Source organism: Macadamia integrifolia, chromosome 5 (assembly GCF_013358625.1).
Source record: "Macadamia integrifolia cultivar HAES 741 chromosome 5, SCU_Mint_v3, whole genome shotgun sequence".
NCBI classification, from domain to species: domain Eukaryota; kingdom Viridiplantae; phylum Streptophyta; class Magnoliopsida; order Proteales; family Proteaceae; genus Macadamia; species Macadamia integrifolia.
Window position 1 is genome coordinate 46,599,404 of NC_056561.1, and position 21,441 is coordinate 46,620,844.

General features: G+C 37.8%; 2 protein-coding genes and 1 long non-coding RNA gene across 4 annotated transcripts; all 3 read left to right on the forward strand.

The window, feature by feature from the left end:
• The first annotated feature begins 3,164 nt into the window (after positions 1-3,164).
• Positions 3,165-9,543, forward strand: LOC122078676 (DNA cross-link repair protein SNM1). Of its 2 annotated transcripts, none has more exons than XM_042644764.1 (9): positions 3,165-3,705; positions 5,955-6,135; positions 6,514-6,753; positions 6,967-7,111; positions 7,962-8,096; positions 8,184-8,238; positions 8,446-8,523; positions 8,840-8,892; positions 9,007-9,543. In XM_042644764.1, the coding sequence occupies exons 1-9, from the start codon at positions 3,252-3,254 to the stop codon at positions 9,103-9,105; spliced, it is 1,440 nt and encodes a 479-aa protein (XP_042500698.1). In that variant the 5' UTR covers positions 3,165-3,251; the 3' UTR covers positions 9,106-9,543. The 2 variants fall into 2 exon arrangements, with proteins under 2 accessions (XP_042500698.1, XP_042500697.1); XM_042644763.1 differs by having other exon boundaries at positions 3,170-3,705; positions 8,172-8,238.
• Positions 9,544-11,419: 1,876 nt separating this feature from the next.
• Positions 11,420-13,970, forward strand: LOC122078393. The gene is made up of 3 exons (XR_006140058.1): positions 11,420-11,902; positions 12,716-12,784; positions 13,706-13,970. It is a non-coding gene; the product is annotated as an uncharacterized LOC122078393 (long non-coding RNA).
• A 1,087-nt stretch (positions 13,971-15,057) lies between these two features.
• LOC122079232 (probable protein S-acyltransferase 7) lies at positions 15,058-20,712 on the forward strand. The gene is made up of 6 exons (XM_042645515.1): positions 15,058-15,385; positions 15,833-16,033; positions 17,190-17,372; positions 18,782-19,090; positions 19,642-19,875; positions 19,963-20,712. The coding sequence occupies exons 2-6, from the start codon at positions 15,905-15,907 to the stop codon at positions 20,404-20,406; spliced, it is 1,299 nt and encodes a 432-aa protein (XP_042501449.1). The 5' UTR covers positions 15,058-15,385; positions 15,833-15,904; the 3' UTR covers positions 20,407-20,712.
• The last annotated feature ends 729 nt before the right edge of the window (positions 20,713-21,441 follow it).

Sequence of the window (21,441 nt, forward strand, 5' to 3'; positions counted from 1 at the left end):
TTTTTTTTTTTTTTTTGTTAACAGTTTAAAGTTTAAGTATTAAAGTTTAAACTTTAATGTATGGAATGCTCAAGAGTCAGGGATAGATAATTATGACGAATTGAAAATTGTGTAGATAGAAGCATAGTCTCAGGTTCGATTCTCCATATATGCATCTGTAACAAAAAAAAAAAAAAAGGCCTATGAAGCTTCAATTGTATATCAGCTTGCAATTCAAGCGAGTGTTACTTAACCAAACACTAAAGTTACAACACTTATTGTATCACCATCTCTGCTCACATAGGGATAAATGGGATAGCCAGTTGAAGGGTAAAGAGAAAACTGACTACTTAATTATAAAACATTTTGCATATCATTCCATGTTTTAAGAACTGCTCCTTTACTTTTGTTCCAAGGTATATCAACAATGCTGCTGATTCCTTGGCTCGGATGATTATGTCATGATATCTTGGCCACAGTCTACTCCATGGCTAGCCATTATTTGTAATTCGGACTCCATGAGCTTTACACAACAATAAGATTCTACTTATCAAATAAAATAAAATCCTCCATCTTGCGTTTTCATGCGCTCGATAGGAAATGAAATTGTCTCTCAACCATAACTAAAAATGTGACGATTTTTTTTATTTGGATAATTCAGTATGTTTTCACCAAAAATTCAAAAATAAATAAAATGAAATAAGGTCAGTCTTTTTTTTTCATTAATTTATTTTGATTTAAACCTGGCATGTGAACAAAGGAACAAGACATCTTAGGGTCAAAAGTCTACCCAAATATTTAAAAATTAGAGTGGATTGGTTGAACCAGATCAAAGTAATGGTTGGTTTTAAATTTCAGTATCAGATCCATCATGATGTTAACCAATCCAGCCAATCTGTATCCAATGTTTTAAACCAATCCTTGTATGGGTAAAAGGATTACGGATTCACAACCCCAATTCCAAAGATTTGTCTGGAACTCAGTTCTGTATTTTTAAACCCTGAGTTTACCCATACAAATTTGCAATCGCATGCAACCTGGTGAACCTACCAATTGGCATAACTAGATATACATCTATAGATTTTATATGGGCGTGCCTATCCATAAATTATGATCACTTATTTATTCATTTAATTTTAAGCATTATATAAATGACATATTAGTAATAACTGTATTTTGAACCATGTAACCTTCTTTGAAAGTTCCTTCTCTTATTTTCAAAAATATTTTAAGTGATGTATATGTATGAAAAAAATAATAATAAATAAATAAAAATAGTTTGAAAATGAATTATCATCTTTTAACGTGCGACGTGTTAATAGTAACAATAAGAAATTATAATTCATTATTTTATTTATTCAATCAATATATTCTCTCTCATCTCTTTTTGTTTTTTTTGTTTTTTTATAAGATGGGATTGGGGTAGAGGAATCAGGATCCTTTCCTTAGTGCTGATTGCACAAGTCTTGCCCATAGCAACCTGGAAGACCGATATATGTTAAAGCAGTGATCAAACGGCTTTGGGTGCAATACCTCTATTATGGTCGGTAGAAGCACAACCATTAGATCACTGTTTGAACATATGTTGATTGCCCATGTAACTATGGGCAAACCTGGGTGATCAATGTTAAAAAGAGGAACTAGATTCAGGGTGGAGGGGAGAGGGGAACTTTATTTTTTACTATATATTGAATCACAAGAGATGCAATTCATTAATATGGATGAGAGAGAGAGAGCGAGAGAGAGAGAGAGAGTTGTGACAACGTTGTTTTATTTTTTTAATAATTAAAAGAAGGTTATAATTTTTATTTATTTCATTATTTTGATAGACGCGAGAGAAGTAGATAACAACCAGAGTGAGCATGGCCTTTTCGCGGATCACAACTCAAGAACTACTCTAGACAGTTGTTAAGAATGTTACAACTTATTAATTCGTCACTTTGGAACAACAAGATACACTATATAACGATTACGAAACTCAAATAAATATTTAATTCCCACCTAAAAATTAAAACAATGAACATTCAAATTATTTATTTTTTCAATGAACATTCAAATTATTTATTTTTTCAATGAACATTAAAAAGTGATATAGAAGACGTGCACTCAACTGAAAAAACGCACTGGTTTGTTGCCTCCACATCCAGGAATTGTATCCCACTTTCACTATGGACCAATATAAATAATATGCTAAAGGAAAACCTAGCCAATCGTTATCAACTTCCTTTTCTCTATTCCCCCCAATACACATGGTATTGACTCATCCGTCTCTGGCTCACGTAGAATGCAACCAAGGATTTAGTTGTCAGGTATCAGATCAGTGTTGGTATATGATAGCCATGTGAAAACAATTTGAGATCGGCCCATATTGGTTTCGATTGGTCATTTTATCTTTACTATTCATTAAAAATAAAAAATAATTATTTATCCTTCAATTTTACCATTGTTATAATATTCGATCCGACCAGCTAAATATTGAGATCGGTCTCAGCAATACGAATACGTTATAATTGATATACCTAATATGATATTGATACATAAAGACTAAGACTAAAACCATGTATGAAATGGAACATTTTGTCTATAGATAATGCATTCCACAAAATATACCAAATCAACCTTAATTTCAGAAGTCCAATTTTTTATTTTTAATTTTTTTTATGTTGAAAAATATGTATACTGGTCAGGGGTAACGCGGTTAAGTCTCCCTTTTTATTTTCCTCTTTCGAATTTTTCCAATAAAATTGTATGGATTGCCTTGGATCCCATATTACACCTACGTAGGTAGAGAGAGAGAAAGAGGGTTCAAAATCTTCACATGCTTAAGGTTAAGGGTTGCTTGAAGACTAAGGATGTATTTAGTATAATTTATAGGAATGCCGATTCTGGTATCTTAAAGACTTACACCATGCTATCAATTAATCTTAGTCCTCCATTTACCCCCAAAACAAATCGTAACCCCTCCCAGCTCCCAGCTCCCAGCTCCCAGCTCCCAGCTCCCAAAAGGAAAAAGGAAAAACAAAAGAGCATCGTTAATCCGGAATTTCGTTGGATCGGCTATAGAATCGGATCGGGATGGAGCAGCTGATCCGTTTCAACGTATGTAGAATCGGGATCCGATCCGGCTGCCGACAAAAATTCACGCCATCCGTTTCGAATCGAAAGTTTTCCCGCGGTGACGCCGTCCAATACAAAGATTAAAAATTAGAAGGGCTGTGGGAATAGGAATGAGCTCCGCTTTTTTAGTTTTCTGACTGTGAATCAATCAGAAGATGCTCACAGACGAAGAAGAGGATATATCGATTGACGACGAAATCGACGAGAACGGGTTTCCTTCCCTTCAGCTGGCTTCGGAAGAAGAAGAAGAAGCGTGTCAAGGTAATGGAGTTCAAGATCTATCCTTCGGAGCTTCCCAAGGGGGCTTCGCTTCCGATTTTTATCGCAGCGGAACGGATTGGTCATGCTTGTTGGACGGGAATCCGCAGAAACAGAAAAGGCTTAAGCAAGCAGACCTGTTCCAGGTTTGGGGTTTCAAGAAGACCGCTGGATCGAATCCCGGATCTAAGGTATCGTCTTTGCCTTCGAGGGAGAAGAATACGACGCAACCAATCTCTCTTGAGCGGTTCAACAACCGGATGAATTTAAAAGTTCCTTCTTCTGGGAAGACGAGCAGTAGGTTTGGTGATAATAGTCGGCGTATTTGCCCCTTTTACAAGAAAATCCCTGGTGAGTTTGTCCTTGAAATTTCAATTATAGGTTCAGTTATCCGTCTAAATGTCGGGGATGAAACTTTAAAATCTCTGGAGAATCACTTATGGAGGTTTCAGTTCCGTCCTGAAAAATATTACAATACGAATGCATTGATTGTAGCCCTCAACATTTTGAATATGTTGCTTGAGGTCTACATTTGATGTGTTTACATTTTGGTTGCTCTCTCTCTCTCTCTCTCTGTCTCTCTTTAAATTCTTCTTCAGCTCCAACTTCCTACTTTGTACGTATGTTCAATCTATCTCCCTCAAATGTAACATACATGATTATTCTCTCCTCCCACCCAACAAAAAATCAATATTCTTAATCGGAAAACCACTAATAGTTGATTTCTGATGGAACATAGAATGCACATGATGGAGTAGGAGTTAGCAGCAGAGTCTATTGACTCTGTGTAAATGTTGGAAGAATTTGAATCACTATTTGAGAATCAGCATTGTCCATCATCAACATAAATATCGTTCCATGTCGTTCATTTGCAAGCTGAATAAAGAATAGAAGATTACTATACTTTGTAGATCCAAATTGGTAGTGTGTAGGTGATTCTCATAGGACATCATGCTTAGCTTTTGCATGCTATGATTTACTGAAATTTTAACATCACAAAGGGTGATGCACTCGCTTTGAATTCCCACGTGGTGGAGGTATATATTGAATGCAACAATGATAATTTACATTTTATTTTAGTAGAAATTGAACAAACTGGAAAGGGTTGAACTCATGTGGTAGAGGTATTTACATTTTATTTTTTAGTAGAAAGTGAACAAACTGGAAAGCGTTGAACCCTGGTGCACAAGCTGCAACATCTTGGTTGATCTTTAGAAGATAAAGTGAAAAGACAAGCTCGTTTAAACAAGAAGGCACCCATCTCTTTCAAGTCAACTAAGTCTTTTCTCAACTAAATTGGCTTGGCTACATGGATCCTGTTTCCCCATTCAACTCTCTTAAAAGCTATTTTTTGTTGTCAGCCAAAGCTGTTCATATATTTCTTACCACTTCTTCCCAAGTCATTTTAGTTGTACCCTTTCAGCTAGAGGGCTCCTTAACCAAACACAAACCAAAATTCTCACATGCCAGACAAATTTTCTGCTCACAAGACATAGCCATAAAATGGACAGAATAACTGCAAGTATAAAACAGTAAACTAGCAACACATAACTGAGCTTTACAATTATTGCGATCTATGATTGTTGGAGGCTGGTTTAGTAACCAGAGCTGCTAGCATGTTTTAGTACTGGACGATGGTATGATAAATAGAACATTTTCAAGAAGACCTATTTAGCATACAAAAGTATATTTTTGGTATTAAATATGTTAGTATTAACACATGCAGCATTCAACCAGGACCTAATCCAAAGCCTGATATTATATAGACTTTGATATCAGTCCATTAAGCTATTTAAATGGACTGATTGCTATAGAATGGTGAGGATGAGATTCATGTCTTGGTGCTTTAGTTTATAAGAACTGTTGGTCACATGTGCTATGCACCTGCATGTAAAATTGGTCTTTTGTTTTTCTCACGAATTTTTTTGGTGTAGGAAGTAAGAGAGAGATATGTATACAGGGTAACATAGGGTTAGGAGGGGGAGAGTGAAAAGATCCAAAACACCCAAGGGATTGCAGTTTCTTTTCCATTTTGTAGCTATCGCTTTATATATATATATATATATATATTATATATATATAAATTTATTATTTTCATCCTTAGTTTCACCCTTGGTATATTAAGGGTAGTTCCAAGAATTTACAGAATCAAGGTTTGGCTTCCCCAGGATAATTAGGAAGGGAGTTCTCTTACTGTATTATGATAGATTATCGATTAGCTTTATTGTTAAAGTTGTGCTGGAGTCTAACTCATACCTATAGGGTTGACAAGTTAAGCGATGGGTTAGTGTTGTGAGTTGTGGAACTCTAGGATTTTGCTCTGATAGCAAAGAAGCTTCCAGCCAGCACCACAATTTATTTAAAAAGGTGTCATTGTTGTGGTTTTATTTTTTTACTTTTATTAAGGTGTGTAGCTTTGTGGTTTGACCTTTTACTTATCTGAAAAGGATCAGAAATAAACAGAAATTGCTAGGAATCATGGAGCCAAATAAAAAGAGAAAAAGAACGAAAGACTCTATACCTTTGTTGTGTTATTATATATTACTTTGAGTTTGACTGTATATTTAACTTGTTCTTAAAGGGCCATGTTATACTTTCAGGAACTCCATTCACCGTAGATGCATTCCGTTATGGTGTTATTGAAGGATGCTCAGCATACTTCCTTAGCCACTTTCACCATGATCATTACAGTGGCTTGAGCAAGGGATGGTCACATGGGCCCATTTATTGTACTCCGCTCACTGCTCGCCTTGTGAGAATGTGTCTATTAGTAAATCCATCGTAAGGACTCTATGCCTAATACTTTCCCTAAGCAAAATGTTGCAAATAGTTCCTGGTCGTCTTAAAATTTCTTTAATTTTTGCGTCATTTGGTGTGCAATTTGAATGCAATAAACTGTGGAAAATTGCATTATGACGTGGAGGGATGAAAATTCTATCCTCCCAATTATTTGAATGTTGGGAAACAAGTAATGTTGAAATAGTCACCACTGAATTCAGAAAGAATTCATTAAAGTTTCGAAGTTCCCCCATCTATTGTTTGCCTTCTGTTGCTTTTAGGCCCAGGAAGGATGAGGGTTCTATCATCCTTTGGGTAATATAACCACTGTTATCTTTGTACTATCTTAAATCTGTTTTCAGTATGAGTTTCTGTTCGCAGATTCATCTGTCCTTTGGAACTAGAGACTGAACATGTTATTGAAGGCATCAAAGTGACAATGCTGGATGCTAATCATTGTCCTGGTGCAGCACTTATTCATTTTCGTCTGGAAGATGGACGATGCTATTTGCACACTGGAGACTTCAGGGCTTGTAGATCAATGCAGTTGCATCCACATCTTGCAAACCATAAAATTAATTTGCTTTACCTGGACACCACTTATTGCAACCCAAAATACAGGCAATACCTCCTCTGAGTCCTCTTTCCTTTTTTTAATAGTTGGGCTAGTTAGGCCCCAAGGAGAGTTGAACTCATGACCTCCTAATTGTGAGTTGTTGGTTCATGCCAACTGAGCAACCCTCTCTGGGTGCTCTCAATGTTCAACTTCACCCTTCATTATTTACGTTATTTGTCTTCTTTCTAATTCTAACACTGGATGTTCATTCACTTCAGGTTCCCATCCAAGGAAGATGTTCTGGATTTTGTTGTAATGATAACTAAAAAGTGTCTCACAAAGCAGCCAAAAACCCTTATCGTTGTTGGAGCATACAGTATTGGGAAAGAGTGCGTCTATCTTGCTATTTCTAAGGCATTAGGGGTATGATGATTAAAATTTGTTCTATTTTTGTGCTTGATGAGCTATTCAAGTAGTTGGGAGCCAAGTGATTCACCTTTTATTGGAAGATGTTTACTTTTAGGGAGGAGGCCCTCCAAGGATCCATTCTCATATTATACTTCTGTTCTTTGCACAGTTAATTTTGCATCATGATAGTAGAAGTTGGCTTGGCCAGTTCATGATTCTTGTTCAAGTTGGCCACTTCCATTAAAAACTAAAGTTGGTACCTTCTGTTAAAAAAAAAAAAAAAAAAAAAAAAAAAAAAAGCCAAATCGTGATTTGATAGTCTGAGCAACTATTTCTCTTCTTGAACTTAGAAATGATTATTCTATATTTTCGTATTCTTTAAACATTGAGTTCACTAAGGCTAAGTTTGGGGTAGTCAAGAAATGAATAGAAAAGAAAAGAAAAAAATATTTATTTATTTATTTATTTTTTTTGAATAATGCAATGATTGCTTTATGTGTCTATCTCTCTCAAATTCAAAATTTTTCTTTTCTTTTCTATTCATTTCTTGACAACCAAACTTAGCTCAAGGCAACTGAACATTTTAACCATTTCTTTGGCTTTTGGGTATTTAGAAGACCGAGTCTATTCACTATACAATATACATGTCAATCAGATTGAAGTGATTTAAGAAGTTTACCACTTTGTTAAGATTGTCATAGCTTTCCAGGTCTTTTATGCCAGATCTTGTTTAAAGTTAATCTGAAACGGAAAACCTGATTTCCCCTCCCTAGAAGAAAAAAATGATAATGTTATCTGGTGTACCAAGATTAAGGTTTTAAGGTTAAAGATTATGGGTCAGTAACCAATGCTGTGACTGGTTCAGGTAAAAATATATGCAAATTCTTCAAGGAGACGGATTCTTCAGTCATTTGGTTGGCCCGAGCTGTCCGGGAAACTCTGTTCACATGGGGAGGAGACACCTCTTCATATTCTACCTATGTCATCCCTGAAACCTGAGGTTTAAAGCTTTATTTTGTTATTTAATTGAATGATTTAATTGGTATGATATAATCCCCTGATATTTTGCTTCTAGACTTTGAAGCAGTACTTGGTGACCTATATGCATCAATATACAGCAGTTCTGGCATTTCGGCCAACAGGTAAACAGAATTTCTACTATAGCTGGCTATTGAATTTTTCCCATGTTTTCCTTTATCTTGATCCCCTCCCCTGATGAATGGAGCTTCAATTTGTATTAATGCATTTTAATTTCCTTAAATATATGAAGATGAATAAGTAAAGTGCTTGAAGTTGTTCTCTGATTTGTAATCCCTGCTCATTGAGTCTTTCTTAATTTATTTCTCTAGGCTGGACTTACTCTGAGATTACTGGGAACCAGCTGAATCTAATCAGACCCCGTCTTAGTGGCAATGTCTCAATCTATGGTAAGTTAATTTTAGAGTTTAGTTCTTGTGCTGAAGCAGCTATGCTCATACAAATTAGGTCACAGGTTACAATCAAACGCATTGTACACTGGCTGCAATGTGCTTCTTATGGTTTGCACTCCGTGAATAGCAAACTCCATATTTGAATCTGCATACCATCTACCTTTTCACGAGTCTTATGATATTTTCTGTTTGATATGTGAACTTTATTATGGCCTCCACCACATCATGTCTTTTATTTACTATGTATTTCAATCCCTTCGAGATAGCTCTATCTAATGATGATCATGATCCTTTTTGTTGCCATTGTCGTCAGGTGTCCCATATAGTGAGCACTCCAGCTTTTTGGAGCTCAGGGAATTTGTGCAGGTATTGAGGATGTTTTTTGGATTACATTTCTGATGCTCCAATCTCTCTAGCGTGGGTAAAATCTATCTCCACACTCTGCAGCATCTGATAACTGAAATTCTTGTTATTTTCCAGTTCTTGAGGCCTGGCAAGATAATACCCACTGTTAATGTTGGCAATGCTGCGCACCGAAATCAGATGCAGTCGTACTTCCAAGAATGGCTGAAAGCCTGATGCTGTAAGAAAGTTAATTGGAATCTCTCAGCACACGCTTTATCCCAACTCCCAATATCTACACAAAAAGCAGAAAATCAGATGAGCTTTCATAAACCAGGTAATCAACCATGGGATACTTCAACCCTTCATCATCTTCTGCATGGTCCAGTGTAGTGAAGCTTTTCTTGGTGATCCGAAGTCATGCGTGCACCACCAACAACTCAGCCTCATCCCAATTAAATGGGGTTGGCTACATGGATCTTTTCCCTCCAATTGACTCTATTTGAGGTCATACTCAATACCATTAAAAAAAAAAAGGGTTTTGCTCATATAATAAGGTGATTCCAAATATTAAAGAGATAAGAGTTCAATTTGGATTAAGTTACATGTTAAATTTTGAAAAAAAGATCAATTACATACCCTTCAAATATTGGCATATGCATCCCTTTTGGATTAGCCTGGCACCTTCTCTGCAGCCTCATTTCTTTGCATGCACCTATGGGTCACCTTAGCACCCTAGGTGGGAGATGAAGGGGAGAGTGGCACTGACTGACATTACTTTGCAAAAAGACTTGTGGTAAAGCCCCCACATGGAGGCATGGAGCCACGGAGGGAGAGATGGGAGAGATGGGTTTCTTGGTCTAGTTAATTCTCCCAGCTTACCAAGTCCAAGTGTGTTGCAGTGGATTGGTATCAATGCCAGAACTAACCACATTGGGATGGGCATGGGGTTTAACCTAAATTCAATCAACGTTCTCACATGGTATCGATCGATCTTAAGAGTGGTAATTGGATCGCAACATGATGGATTGGTTATAAAGACAATTGGAAGAAGTTGAACGTCCGGATTAGTAATTCAAGTTCCAAACCATAAAAACCAATGTTTTATGTGGAAATTGACCTCTCTAGTTTCTATGTATCTAGCGGAAAACATGGACCTGGGGTTCTCGATATCAATTGAGGGTAGCTTGAAGTTCCACTTCCACCTGATCAAGGAATGATGGACCTTTCAGATTTTTTGCCTTCTAAATTAAAACCACATTCTCAAACTCACAATGGGGTGACAAGGGCACCAGGGGAGAGAGATGCAGCGGGCACAGGAGGGGACTGCCATATGGGGGAGGGAACTGACCAAGGGCAATTTTGAGATTTTAATTTACCAAAAGTGAGAGTACATTCGTACAGTAAAATTTAATTTTATGGGGAATTAAAAAAAAAGGGAGTTTGAATAGATTATAAGGCAAGCAAAAGGGAGTGAGAAAATTTTTCATAGAAGAAATGCCGAGTTATGGGCAAGGTAAGCCTGGTTTGTGTTGGTGATTTGGTGCTGAGTATTCAATCTCGTAATCGGTAACAGAAGTTGTCAGTAATAATTCCACTGTGAATTGGAATAGGCTTGAATTGAGTTGAAAAAGCCCTAGAATTGGAATATTTAGGAACATTCTAATGATTCCGATGGATTCATCCAATAATCGGTTGTATTTATTTGTCAGAAATCAAAATTGGTGATTGCAGAATTTGATCTGACTTGGGTAATCGCCGATCAGAACCTCATATCATAGGATGGCCATTCCCTTCCGGGTTTACCTTATATGTTGTATGCCCGGTATTATCTCTCTCATCAATATGAATAAGACTTTTTATTTTACAAGAATAAAGTGATACTTTCACATGCCCTTACCACAAGACCAGAGAGTCTTCTTGTTCTCATAAATTAGGTATTGTTTGGTAACGTTTTTGTTGTTTCAGTGCCCAAAAACAACATAAACGACTTTTCACATTTTTAGAATCAGAAATGGAGTATTAGGTGTTTGATAAACTTATTTCTTAAAATGGATTTTTGAGATTTGATCGTCTTTCCGCTGTTAAAGAAGGTGACTTTCTGTGGCTTTTCTTTCACTGCTTTTGGGATTGAGGAATTTAATCGGGCTTTTTTCAATGGTTGTAGTCCAAAGTATGACTTGTTTTGTCTGTTGCGTTTCTAGGAATAGAAATTGATATAAATTTTGATTTATATTTGTAAAAACAAGAGAAACAGAACAACGTTATCAAACACTATTTAGGCCATTTATTTGTTTCTAGGAACAAGAAAACGTAGAAACAACAGAAATAGAATGTTGTCAAACGGTGCCTAAACATTATCAATGATACCAACATTCGACTATCCAAAATATTCCTATTGTACATTAGTTCTCCGAGCAAGGTTTTGATCAAAACCATTATATGATAGTGCTCGTGCTACACTCGTGCCCAAAATCCCGACCAAATTTAAACTTTTGGACATAGGTAATGCAACCCGAGTGACAACCACTAGTAACTTGTGGATTTGCCTGAGCTTTAATAGTAAATTGCACCAAGGGGTGGGGTTAATATACTGGAAACACCTTAGAAAAGGCCCGTTCAACTTAAATATCTATTTCCACACAAATGGACCAATTCGGCTTTCATCAGTGAAAACCTCCAGTGAGTTATACAGGTCAAAATTGGGTTTTTTGGCTATGGGGCCCGACCCCTCACACCCGGATAACTCAAATTCAATCCCAATAGTTGGGACAACATATTGGGGAATAGATTAACGTATCCGGACACCCCGAGGTGAGTCCGTTAGTGCCAAATGACGAAATAACCAGGTAATAAGTGAAAACCCATCTTTCTCCTAAACAACCCTTAGTTAACTTAAGTGACTATAAATAGAGACTCTTTTCCCATTTCTTTCATTCCTACCAAGTTAAAAGCAAGGGAATGGAAAAAAGAGAACAAGAAGAAGAAGAAGGAGAAGAGTAGGGGAGAAGCAAGGATTTTCCTACCAAATAAGGTAAGATGTTTTCTCTCTACTCCTCTCCACACACACACACATCTCTCTCTCCCTTCTATTTTCACTTTCTATTGAACTAGTGAAGAATCGCCCCAACCGAATCTCCCTACCCACATGCCCTATGTACGAATTGGTTGGGGATTTGGTGTGGGGGACTAACTAGTATGTTTTGCTACTCACTTTGGGTGCATAAACCTCCTCCATTGGAAGTCCCATAAAAAAAACCCCCAATTTGAGCAAACAAAACCTAGAAATAAAGAAATTTACTAAAACCCACTTTCCCACTTGTGAAAACTACAAATTGGGTGAGGGGTTTAGTGTAAGAGACCTATCCTAGCAAGATTGATAGATCAATTTGAGTCCATGAACCCTCCCTAGTGAATCCCCAATTTGGGTAACTAAACCTTATAAATGGTGGGTTTTGCCCAAACCCTCTAAACCCCACCATTCAAACCCGAAATTGGGTTGGGGAAAATGAAATTAAATACATGTATAATGGATTGGGGTGACCACATAAGCCATTGGTGGTCACCACATACACCCTCAACCGAAATCCCCAAATTTAATTTAGTTGCAACTGGAACTTTGAGGAATTTAGATGCATTGTGTAAACCTATTTTAATTAAATCATTAGTTACACCTAATCTAAGCTAATTGAGGTGGGTGAACAATATAAATGAGCTCTATAGTCATAAAACTCTCTGTTGAGAATGATTTCACAGAAAAGAGAAATAGGAAATGAAGCTAGAATATGCGCCTAGGGTCTCATTTCTCTATGGGTGATTTATTTCTTAAAATTCTTATGTATCCTAGGGGTAGAACCAAAAGGTGACGAGACACGCCGCGAGGCCATCGGTTGTCCATCATCACTTAGGACTTGAGGTGAGGGGATTTGTGTGACTTTATTTTATGAAATGTTATGTTACAATGTATATGTAGATGAGCATGTTAATTGCATATTATAAATTTGTTATTTGTGTTGGATGTGTATGTTGCATAGTGATATGAGTTGTGAATGGAGTGTGTGTGTGTGTGACTAAGATGTAGGGTAGTCGAAAGTTAGGTTCCGGCACTGCATGCCCAGGGTGTGTGTGTGTGTGTGTTTGAATGTATGTTGTGAAAATTGGGGTGCAGGGTAGCCGGAGGTTGGTTTCGGCACTGCACGCCTATGGTGTGTGAATGTGGGGTACAAGATAGTCGAAGGTTAGTTCCGGCACTGTATGACCATGGGGTGTGTGAGTGTGATTGTAAATGTGTGGCATGTTAGAATGCATTGGGCTAGGATAACTACTTTGGTGCTACAACCCTTGCCAATAGGGGTTTATGTATTAGCTAATTCTACCATCCAACGGATCGAGGTTGGGGACGATTTTCGGTGATCGAGGTGAGGGGGTACCGGCATTGTGACAAACCATCACGCGATGTTCGATTCGATGATGAGGTATATTATGGGGGATTATTAATAGGGGCTTACCGAGTACCGAAGAAACCATGTAGGGATCGGTATGCTCCTGACTCGCAACTAGCTTGTATTCTTGGGGATCGATAACAGACATTCGTGACTGGGGATACCACTTATGTTGTAGTAGCGCTAATACCTATTACGGACTTAAAAATTGTTGCTTAGAATTGTTTGTTAATAAATGGATCATGTCATTGCATTCATATAACTGCATTCATATTGATGTGGCTGGGCATGGATATTTATATTATTGCATTTTATTGGATTGTTATGATTACTTGTGTGTGTTATCCCTCACTGGGCTTCGTGGAAGCTCACCTCTGTTGTTGCATATTTTTTAGATGTTGATTCAGGTAACCCTTCGGAAACTGTGATTGAGGATCCAGCTCTCTACGGAGGTGATCTCTGGAATGAGGAACTAGTTAATTGCACACGAGAATGGATGAGTGTGCGATGACTGTGCAATTGGAGCACGCTGAAGATGAGAGTATTATCTTCCTTTTATTTTCTTTTGTACTTATCAGATATAGCCCTAGGGGCATAATTGTAATTGATATTTTGTTGCGAAAACATTTTGTTAAATATGATAAATACTGTTAGATTCCACCAGTTATGTATATTTGACTTCTATTATTATCTTGTGATTCAGAATTATTTCATAATTTTATGCATTTAAAGTACTGCATCGTGGATCCTGGATGGATTGTGGACATGTGTGCGTGTACATATCACTAGCCTCAGGTGAGTGGAGGCGGGATGTGACAACTCGACTTGATATAATCCTTTACCAAAAGAAAAAAAAAAAAGAAAAAGAAAAATTGCTCATAAAGAGTTTAAGAGGTAAAACAGTCTTGATATAATCAACCAAACATGACTTTACTAAACAAAATCTTTTTTTTTTTTTTTGTTAATAGAAAATCAGTGGTGAAATATGTGGGTCCTCAGGAAATCGGTCGTGCCCCCAAAAAGAATGATTCAACGACATTTTGATAAAGAATCCCTCCGTCATAAGTGGAGCCTTGAGGGCATGATTATAGAACGGTATTGAATAGATATCGATCATCTTCAAAATTGAAATGATATTGATATTAGATATTGTATCAGTATGAGTCGATCACATCTAATAAATTTATCCCTAATTTTCTTAAAAAGTGAGAATTTTTCTTCTGTTTTATCTTTTAAATATACCGTTTCGGCGATACCAATATTGCATGGAGGGAAACTCGATCCCTCTTATTTTGTGTCTTTTCTCACAGGAGTAGTCAATCAGTCGCATAGCCGCAACAGGCGTTCAAAATCGAATACCACTTGTTACCCCACTTTTGTCTTTTGACCACCCATTACCTCCTTTTCTTTTATCTCTTTCCCCAAAAGAGGAGCGAAAAAGGAAAAGCCCTTATTCTGTTATTCCTATTTCCTCCCTTCCCGCCTCTTTTTATTTTTACCTTTTTACCCCTCATTTAATCCTGTAAGCGAGGCCGTTCGTGGTTAAAATGGTCAATTACATTCCTTTTTTTCTCAGATTAATAATGAGATTTTGGGTAAAGAAGAGGCGGCCAGGCCCATTTTACATCACAGATTTTATTAGCTGTAGAAAAAGTGTTATTTTTCTAACCCTACACCCCGCCCCCCACAAAAAAAAGTGTTATTTTTATTGATTTTTAATTGGTAAAAAGAAGAGAAAAGGTTTTACTATGTGCAACATTTCCGACATTTTTCGTCCGCGGTTGGCGATCCGATCCGCCTTTCTATGTAAACTCGCCACCGCATTCCACCTTCCTTCTCATCCCCACCCCCCTGCTCCTGTCCTCCTCCTCTGCTGCCCACCACCAATCTCTCTCTATTTCCGGTGGGCTCAGTGCCGGACAGAAATCCAAACCAAGTGGATCCGTACCCTAGCACCGCTCCTCCTCCTCCTCCTCCTCCTCTTCCTCCTTGGAAGTCGAAAGTCGAAAGTCTAAAGCTCGGCTTCGGTTTTCTCTACTTCTCCTTTAATGATTTGATCTCATTCCCTTCTTCGGGTAAGACTTATAATAATATTAACACACCCCAGAGCCTCTGTCTTCTTCTCTACATCTTTTCTCCACATTCCACCTTCTCATTTTTGCTGCATTATCGCCTAATCTTCTTTCTTCCATGGCGGAAGCTCTTCCCCCTTCACCCTTAACAATTTTATTTTTATCCTATTTTGCTTTTCTTCCGTTGTTTCCTTCATTTTGTTACATCTCTGCGTGTTAAAAATTTCTGCATTTTTCTTGTTAATCATTTCAATTTTTTCCCTCTCCACACCACCCCACCCCCCCCCCAAAAAAAAATCTAGAATTTTCTTCGTGTTTGGATGAGATTTATCTAAAAGGTTTCTTAGATTTACCGGGGCATTACAACCTCATTGTGAGGAAAAATTTTCTTCTCCATCGATTTCGATGAAATTGTTGATTCTGATGACGTTCCTCTTCATTTCTTTGTAGATCGCGAGTTTAAAGGTTAATGTCTTGCTCACGCTGAGATTTGGCTCTCCTGTGCCAAGATCTCTGTTCAAGATGCAAGGAAAGCATTACACGCCTCCACCACCACCGCCACCACCACCTCAACTCTCCGATTCCAATAGGCGGATCATTGACTCTAATGGCTCAGCTAAGCAAGTCTATCAAGTCTGGAAAGGAAGCAACGTAATGTTCCTTGCATCCACTCTTAATTAATTAATTCATTTATTTACTTCACTGGTACTACATTCTCTTTCTGTAGCTTATTTTTTTATGGGGTTGGGTTGGGAAGGGGGTTGGAGAATAACATTCTGATCCTTCCCATCTAATATAACCATATGTGACATTCTTTTTGTTTATATTTTTTGGTATTTTCCCCATTTGGGTTACAATTTTTTGAACCTTTGCCTCAAAGCCTCCATAGGTTCTTTCGATTATGTCATCAGCTGGTGCTTCTATACTTTGAATGAATTTGGGAGTTAATTCACTGAAAATTCATATAATAGGATGCTGTGAGGAGCTAGATGTAATGTTCGGGAAAATTTATTCAATAGAAAGCAATTCTCTGTAATAAATGAAAGGATTCAAGTCTCTCACCTTTTTAATCAAGTATCAAAGCCTTTTGCAAGCAATGATACAAATGGCATTAACGGACACTTTGGATAAAACTCAATTATTCTTCCGGAGGGAACAGTGATACTAAAATTCCAGAAAGTCTGAGCTAATGCTTGTCAAATGCAAAAAATTCTTTTGTTCCTCTAATCTTCTACTAGCTTCCTCCTTTTTTCTTTTTCTGAATCATGATTAAATGCCTTTTTTATTCTTCCTGCTGAATACCACCTTCCCTTTTTTGGAACATCTGGTTTCTTTACTCAGGGGGTTACATTTTTTATTCATTAATTCTACATTTCTATTCTTGTAATCTAATCCTTCCTCCGTCACACAAAGACTGTCTGGTTTGGAGTTTTCCAATGTCCCAAATGGTTTGTCCATTAGAATATTAAATGCTTTGAAATCTTCTTACTTCTCCCTATTACCTTTAACATGTAGTACTAACTAATGCCACCACTACATTTGTGCCTAAAGAGGGGGGGGGGGTTTAAAAAGTGGGGGATGTACGGAGTAGTCTTGTTTGGTCAAAAATGCTTTTTTTTTCCCTACCTGATATTATAAATAGTTTCTGGTTAATGATAATGTCTAGTAGTTCAATTAAAAGCAAATCTTGCATGCATTGTAAAGTCTTCCTAATTGTGGAAAGAGAACCACGTATTTCATTAATCTTTTTTCCACTCGTGTACTAGCTCAAAAGGAACTGATCTCTTTTTGTTTTAACATCTTGCAGAGGTTCTTCCTTGGAGGCAGACTCATATTTGGTCCAGATGTTAGATCATTGTTAATTACAGTATTTCTGATTGTAACTCCAGTGATCTTGTTTGATGCTTTTATTTATCAAAGGCTGGCTACTGAGTTTTCCCACCATCTTGGCAGTCTTATATCAGCAATTTCTGCTATACTCACAATATATGTGAGTTTCCATTTTTAATATCTTTCCACTTAAGAGTAACTTAAAGCTTTGTTCTTCTTTTTTTTTTTTTGGTAGAAGCTTTGTTCTTGTTGCAGTTCTATTAACTTTGTTTCTCCCCTAATAGATTATAACTTCTTTTTGAAACTTCTATGGTGATATTATTCATATTATGCCACATTTGACGGGATTCTGAAGGGATTCTAGATTCTAGCTTATCAAGTCTTTAAGCATCCATGCACAACAACAACTATTCAGATTTATCCCAAGGCAACATGGACCCTTGCACTCCAACTCAATTTGAGGTCATACTTGATACAAGGCCTAAGCTATGCATGTCTTTCCTCACCACTTCTCCTAGGTCATTTTAGGTCTACCCCCTGGCTCTTTTAATTCTTTCAATCTGAATCAAATCACTCCTCCATATTGGAGCATCCAAACTCCAAAGGCCTCCGTTGAACATGGCCATGCCACCTCAAACAACTTTTTCATAGCTTATCATGTATCGGAGCTACTTCTAAATCACCTTTTATATGATCATTACTATGCTTCCAATGTTTGCCACACATCCATCTCAACATCCTCATCTCCCCTGCCCTAAGTTTATCTACATGATGCGTTTTGGCTGCCCACATTCCGTTTAAGAATCCTTGCACAAAAGACCCAATTCCATCAATTTGCAAATCTCACTCAAGAATCATTGTGGGAATCTGAGAAGCATCTTTTTGCCTGATTCTAGAGTCAGGTTGATTCTTGTGTTAGATTCAAGAATTTAGGTGGTAAGACCCTACCTATATAAAATGTAAACCACCTGAGCCTGATTCTAGCCTAGAATCCAGGCTCAGGAATCCATCCTTGTGTGGCCTAATGTCCAAGGGCCAACATTCGCCTCATTTTGGATCATCTAAGAATTCTTAGGTGATCCAGTAGATATACATAACCTGAACTCATGCCATTTGGATGACATTAACTAAACAGTGAGCTTAGTGAATTTCGAAATTTCTTGTTGCCATTGTTGAAATAATGACTACTTGTCAGACAGGGTCATTAATTCAGCTTGTTTCTTCATCTATAGACTGTCCCACTGAGTGTCCTAACAGCACCAACATGTTTTTGGATTTTCCAGTTCCAATTAATTTCATTCATGGGAAGTTCCTTGTGCTTTTGAACCTTCTTTATTGTGCATTAACCCAAAATGCATGGACCCATTGACTACCCACCAGCCTGAAGCCTGGGGGGGGGTGTGTGACTGGACGGGACGGGACGGAGAAGAAATATGGAGGACAATAACTGTAGTTTTGTGAATATTACAAATGTGAGATCTTTTAGGATCTTTGGCTGTATATGTTGGTTTCTTCGTTGGCTGATTGTTTAAAATGGATTATTGATGCTGCTGGCTTGCCAATCTGCAGATTGTCATTCTTCTGTTCCTTACATCTGGAAGAGATCCAGGAATTATTCCTCGGAATCCTCACCCTCCTGAGCTGGAAGATGAAGGTGATGTCCCTAGCTTAACCGCAGACTGGGCAGGAAATCAGAGTGGTGCTCCAAGTATACCACCCACAAAAGATGTCCTTGTCAATGGGATGGTGGTCAAGGTCAAGTACTGTCACACATGCATGTTATATCGACCACCACGATGCTCTCATTGTTCTATTTGCAATAATTGTGTTGAGCGGTTTGATCACCATTGCCCATGGGTAGGGCAATGTATTGGGATGGTATGCTCCAATTCTAAACATCTTGTTCGTTGTATTTTCTTTGACCTCTTCATGCTTGTGCAAGTTCGTTTGGGATGCAGTAGTTTTTTTAGAACCTTTTGACCATTCCTATCAGACCATAATAGTCTGCTTTGATGAACACTTAAAAAGTACTTTAGATACCTGGCAGAGTGGTAGCATATTATGTACATTTGGTGATTTAAATGTATCTATCATGTGCGAAAGTCGTAGTGGGATAGAATTGTAGCATCATTCGCAAAATCTGAGGGGTTTATTAGCATTTAATTGGAACGGCTGGGTGAAGCAAACTTGGGCAACATAGATTCTTTTAGAAACATGACAAAGCTAATAGTTCCACTGGTGGATCACTCCCTTGGGATATATATGGTTAAATAAAGTCGATCTGAACTTTTCAGCCTTTTTCTTTTTGAGTATAGGATCTCATTGTTTGAAATCATATTGGATTACTCCTAGTTCTACAGGCTGTTGTTTTAGATGCTTTCATTCTTTCATTAGACTTAACTGTTGATTCAATTGTTCATTTGGTGCAGAGGAATTACCGATTCTTTTTCATGTTCGTGTCCTCCACGACTGTGCTGTGTCTATATGTTTTTGCATTCTGCTGGGTAAACATCAGGAAAATTATGGAAGTTTATCATTGTAATCTTTGGAAAGCTTTTCTGAAATCCCCTGTTTCAGGCATCCTCATATTATACACATTCTTGGCTGCTTGGTTTGTTGGAGGACTGACAGCATTTCATATTTACTTAATTTGTACCAACCAGGTTCCCCCTACTTATCTCTTTCACAAGCATCCATCATTCTTACTGGTTTTCCTCAATTTTACTCAAGTGTTTCTATTGTTTATGCAGACAACTTATGAAAATTTCAGATATCGGTATGACAGAAAGATGAATCCATATAATCTTGGATGGTTTCGGAATGTCTGGGAGATCTTCTTCTCTAAGATTCCCAGTTCTAAAAACAACTTCAGGGCCAAAGTAAAAGAGGACTCATCTTCTGCCTTCATCACATCATTCTCAATCGGCCGTGTCATGAGCCCAGAGATGCCTAAAAGAAGCTTTGACATAGAGGCGGGTGGGAAGCGTCAGGCTGTTGCTGCAGAAGAGTTTGAAGATATACAGAGTCAAATTGAGAGAGTAGCTGCTTTAGAGAGATGTGGGACTCAACCAAGACATACCAACTGGGTTCAGAAAGGAAACTGGGAGATCACACCTGAGTTACATGCATTGTCTGCCGAGTTTGGAATGGAACACGGTTTAACAGATAGAGAAAAGATCCATGGGGGCCATTAAGGGTGATTGTACAGAAAGATTAAACTTGATTGAAAGGGGGTTTTTATTTTGTTCTGGGAGTTGGCACTGGAGATTTAACTTATATTACTGGAACTCAGTATATAGATACCTGGACCACAAGAAGTGGGAAGATTTCTACTGATTGCCTCATATGGAGGTGTTGCTTTGATTAAGAAGATGGCAAGTGGGGTTTTGTTTCCTTTTTTTATTTTTCTAGGGAGGGGAGGGGTTTCGGGGCCCTGCTTCAAATTATTTTGTACATTGGAACTGTTTTGTAGTAAAAAGGAGATTTGATGGTTACATTCCCAGTTTCTCTCATCTGTCAAGATTTCTTAAGAGTGTCGGTCTGAAGCAGAAGAGGATTGAGGACTCACCTTAGACAGGGCAAGGGACGATTGGTTTCCGTTGTAAGTGGACTCAGCTGATTATCTGAGGAAATGTCTGGCCCCGCAATTATACTTTAAGAGGTCTGCATATTATGGTTCACGCCAAAGTTTGAAAATTCGACTGGTAGCCTGTTAGAGTGATTTTGCCCCCCTGAGAATACATATGGATTACTCCATTTCCTTTTGAACAAACAGAAGAGTGATCGAGAGTTGACTGTCTTTTCCCGCTCTGGGAGAGAGAAGAGTCAGTTACGCAAGAGAAGAAAAATAGTGAAAGCCAGAGCAAAGATGAGATTGGGGAAAAGGGTGGGGCTCACTGAGTCACCGGTCGGCCCCTCGATTCACTTCTTCCTATTCCATTTGGTTTGGGTCTTCTCTGAATTCCTCCCTCAGGTTATCCTGGTGCAAATGATTGTGGCGTGTTTGCATTGGAAATGTAACCAGCTACACCTCACACGTCACCTAAAATTGTCAAAACTGCTGACCCAGTGCATGTGTAGGGGTATATGCAGATAGAGATCAGTTGGGCCGCAGGACCAGAGTCATCAGACACCCTAGTAAGCCAAATAAAAAATAAAAAATAAAAAATAAAAAATAAAAAATAAAAATAAAATCCAACCAGACATCGTTTAACTCCTTCCCTTTTATC

Coding starts and splice junctions, on each gene's coding strand:
- LOC122078676 (XM_042644763.1), top strand. CDS start 3,252: ATGCTCACAGACGAAGAAGAGGATATATCGATTGACGACGAAATCGAC. Junction 6,754..6,966: donor TATTGCAACCCAAAATACAG/GCAATACCTCCT, acceptor CATTCACTTCAG/GTTCCCATCCAAGGAAGATG. Junction 7,112..7,961: donor CTATTTCTAAGGCATTAGGG/GTATGATGATTA, acceptor TGACTGGTTCAG/GTAAAAATATATGCAAATTC.
- LOC122079232 (XM_042645515.1), top strand. CDS start 15,905: ATGCAAGGAAAGCATTACACGCCTCCACCACCACCGCCACCACCACCT. Junction 16,034..17,189: donor AAGTCTGGAAAGGAAGCAAC/GTAATGTTCCTT, acceptor AACATCTTGCAG/AGGTTCTTCCTTGGAGGCAG. Junction 17,373..18,781: donor CTGCTATACTCACAATATAT/GTGAGTTTCCAT, acceptor GCCAATCTGCAG/ATTGTCATTCTTCTGTTCCT.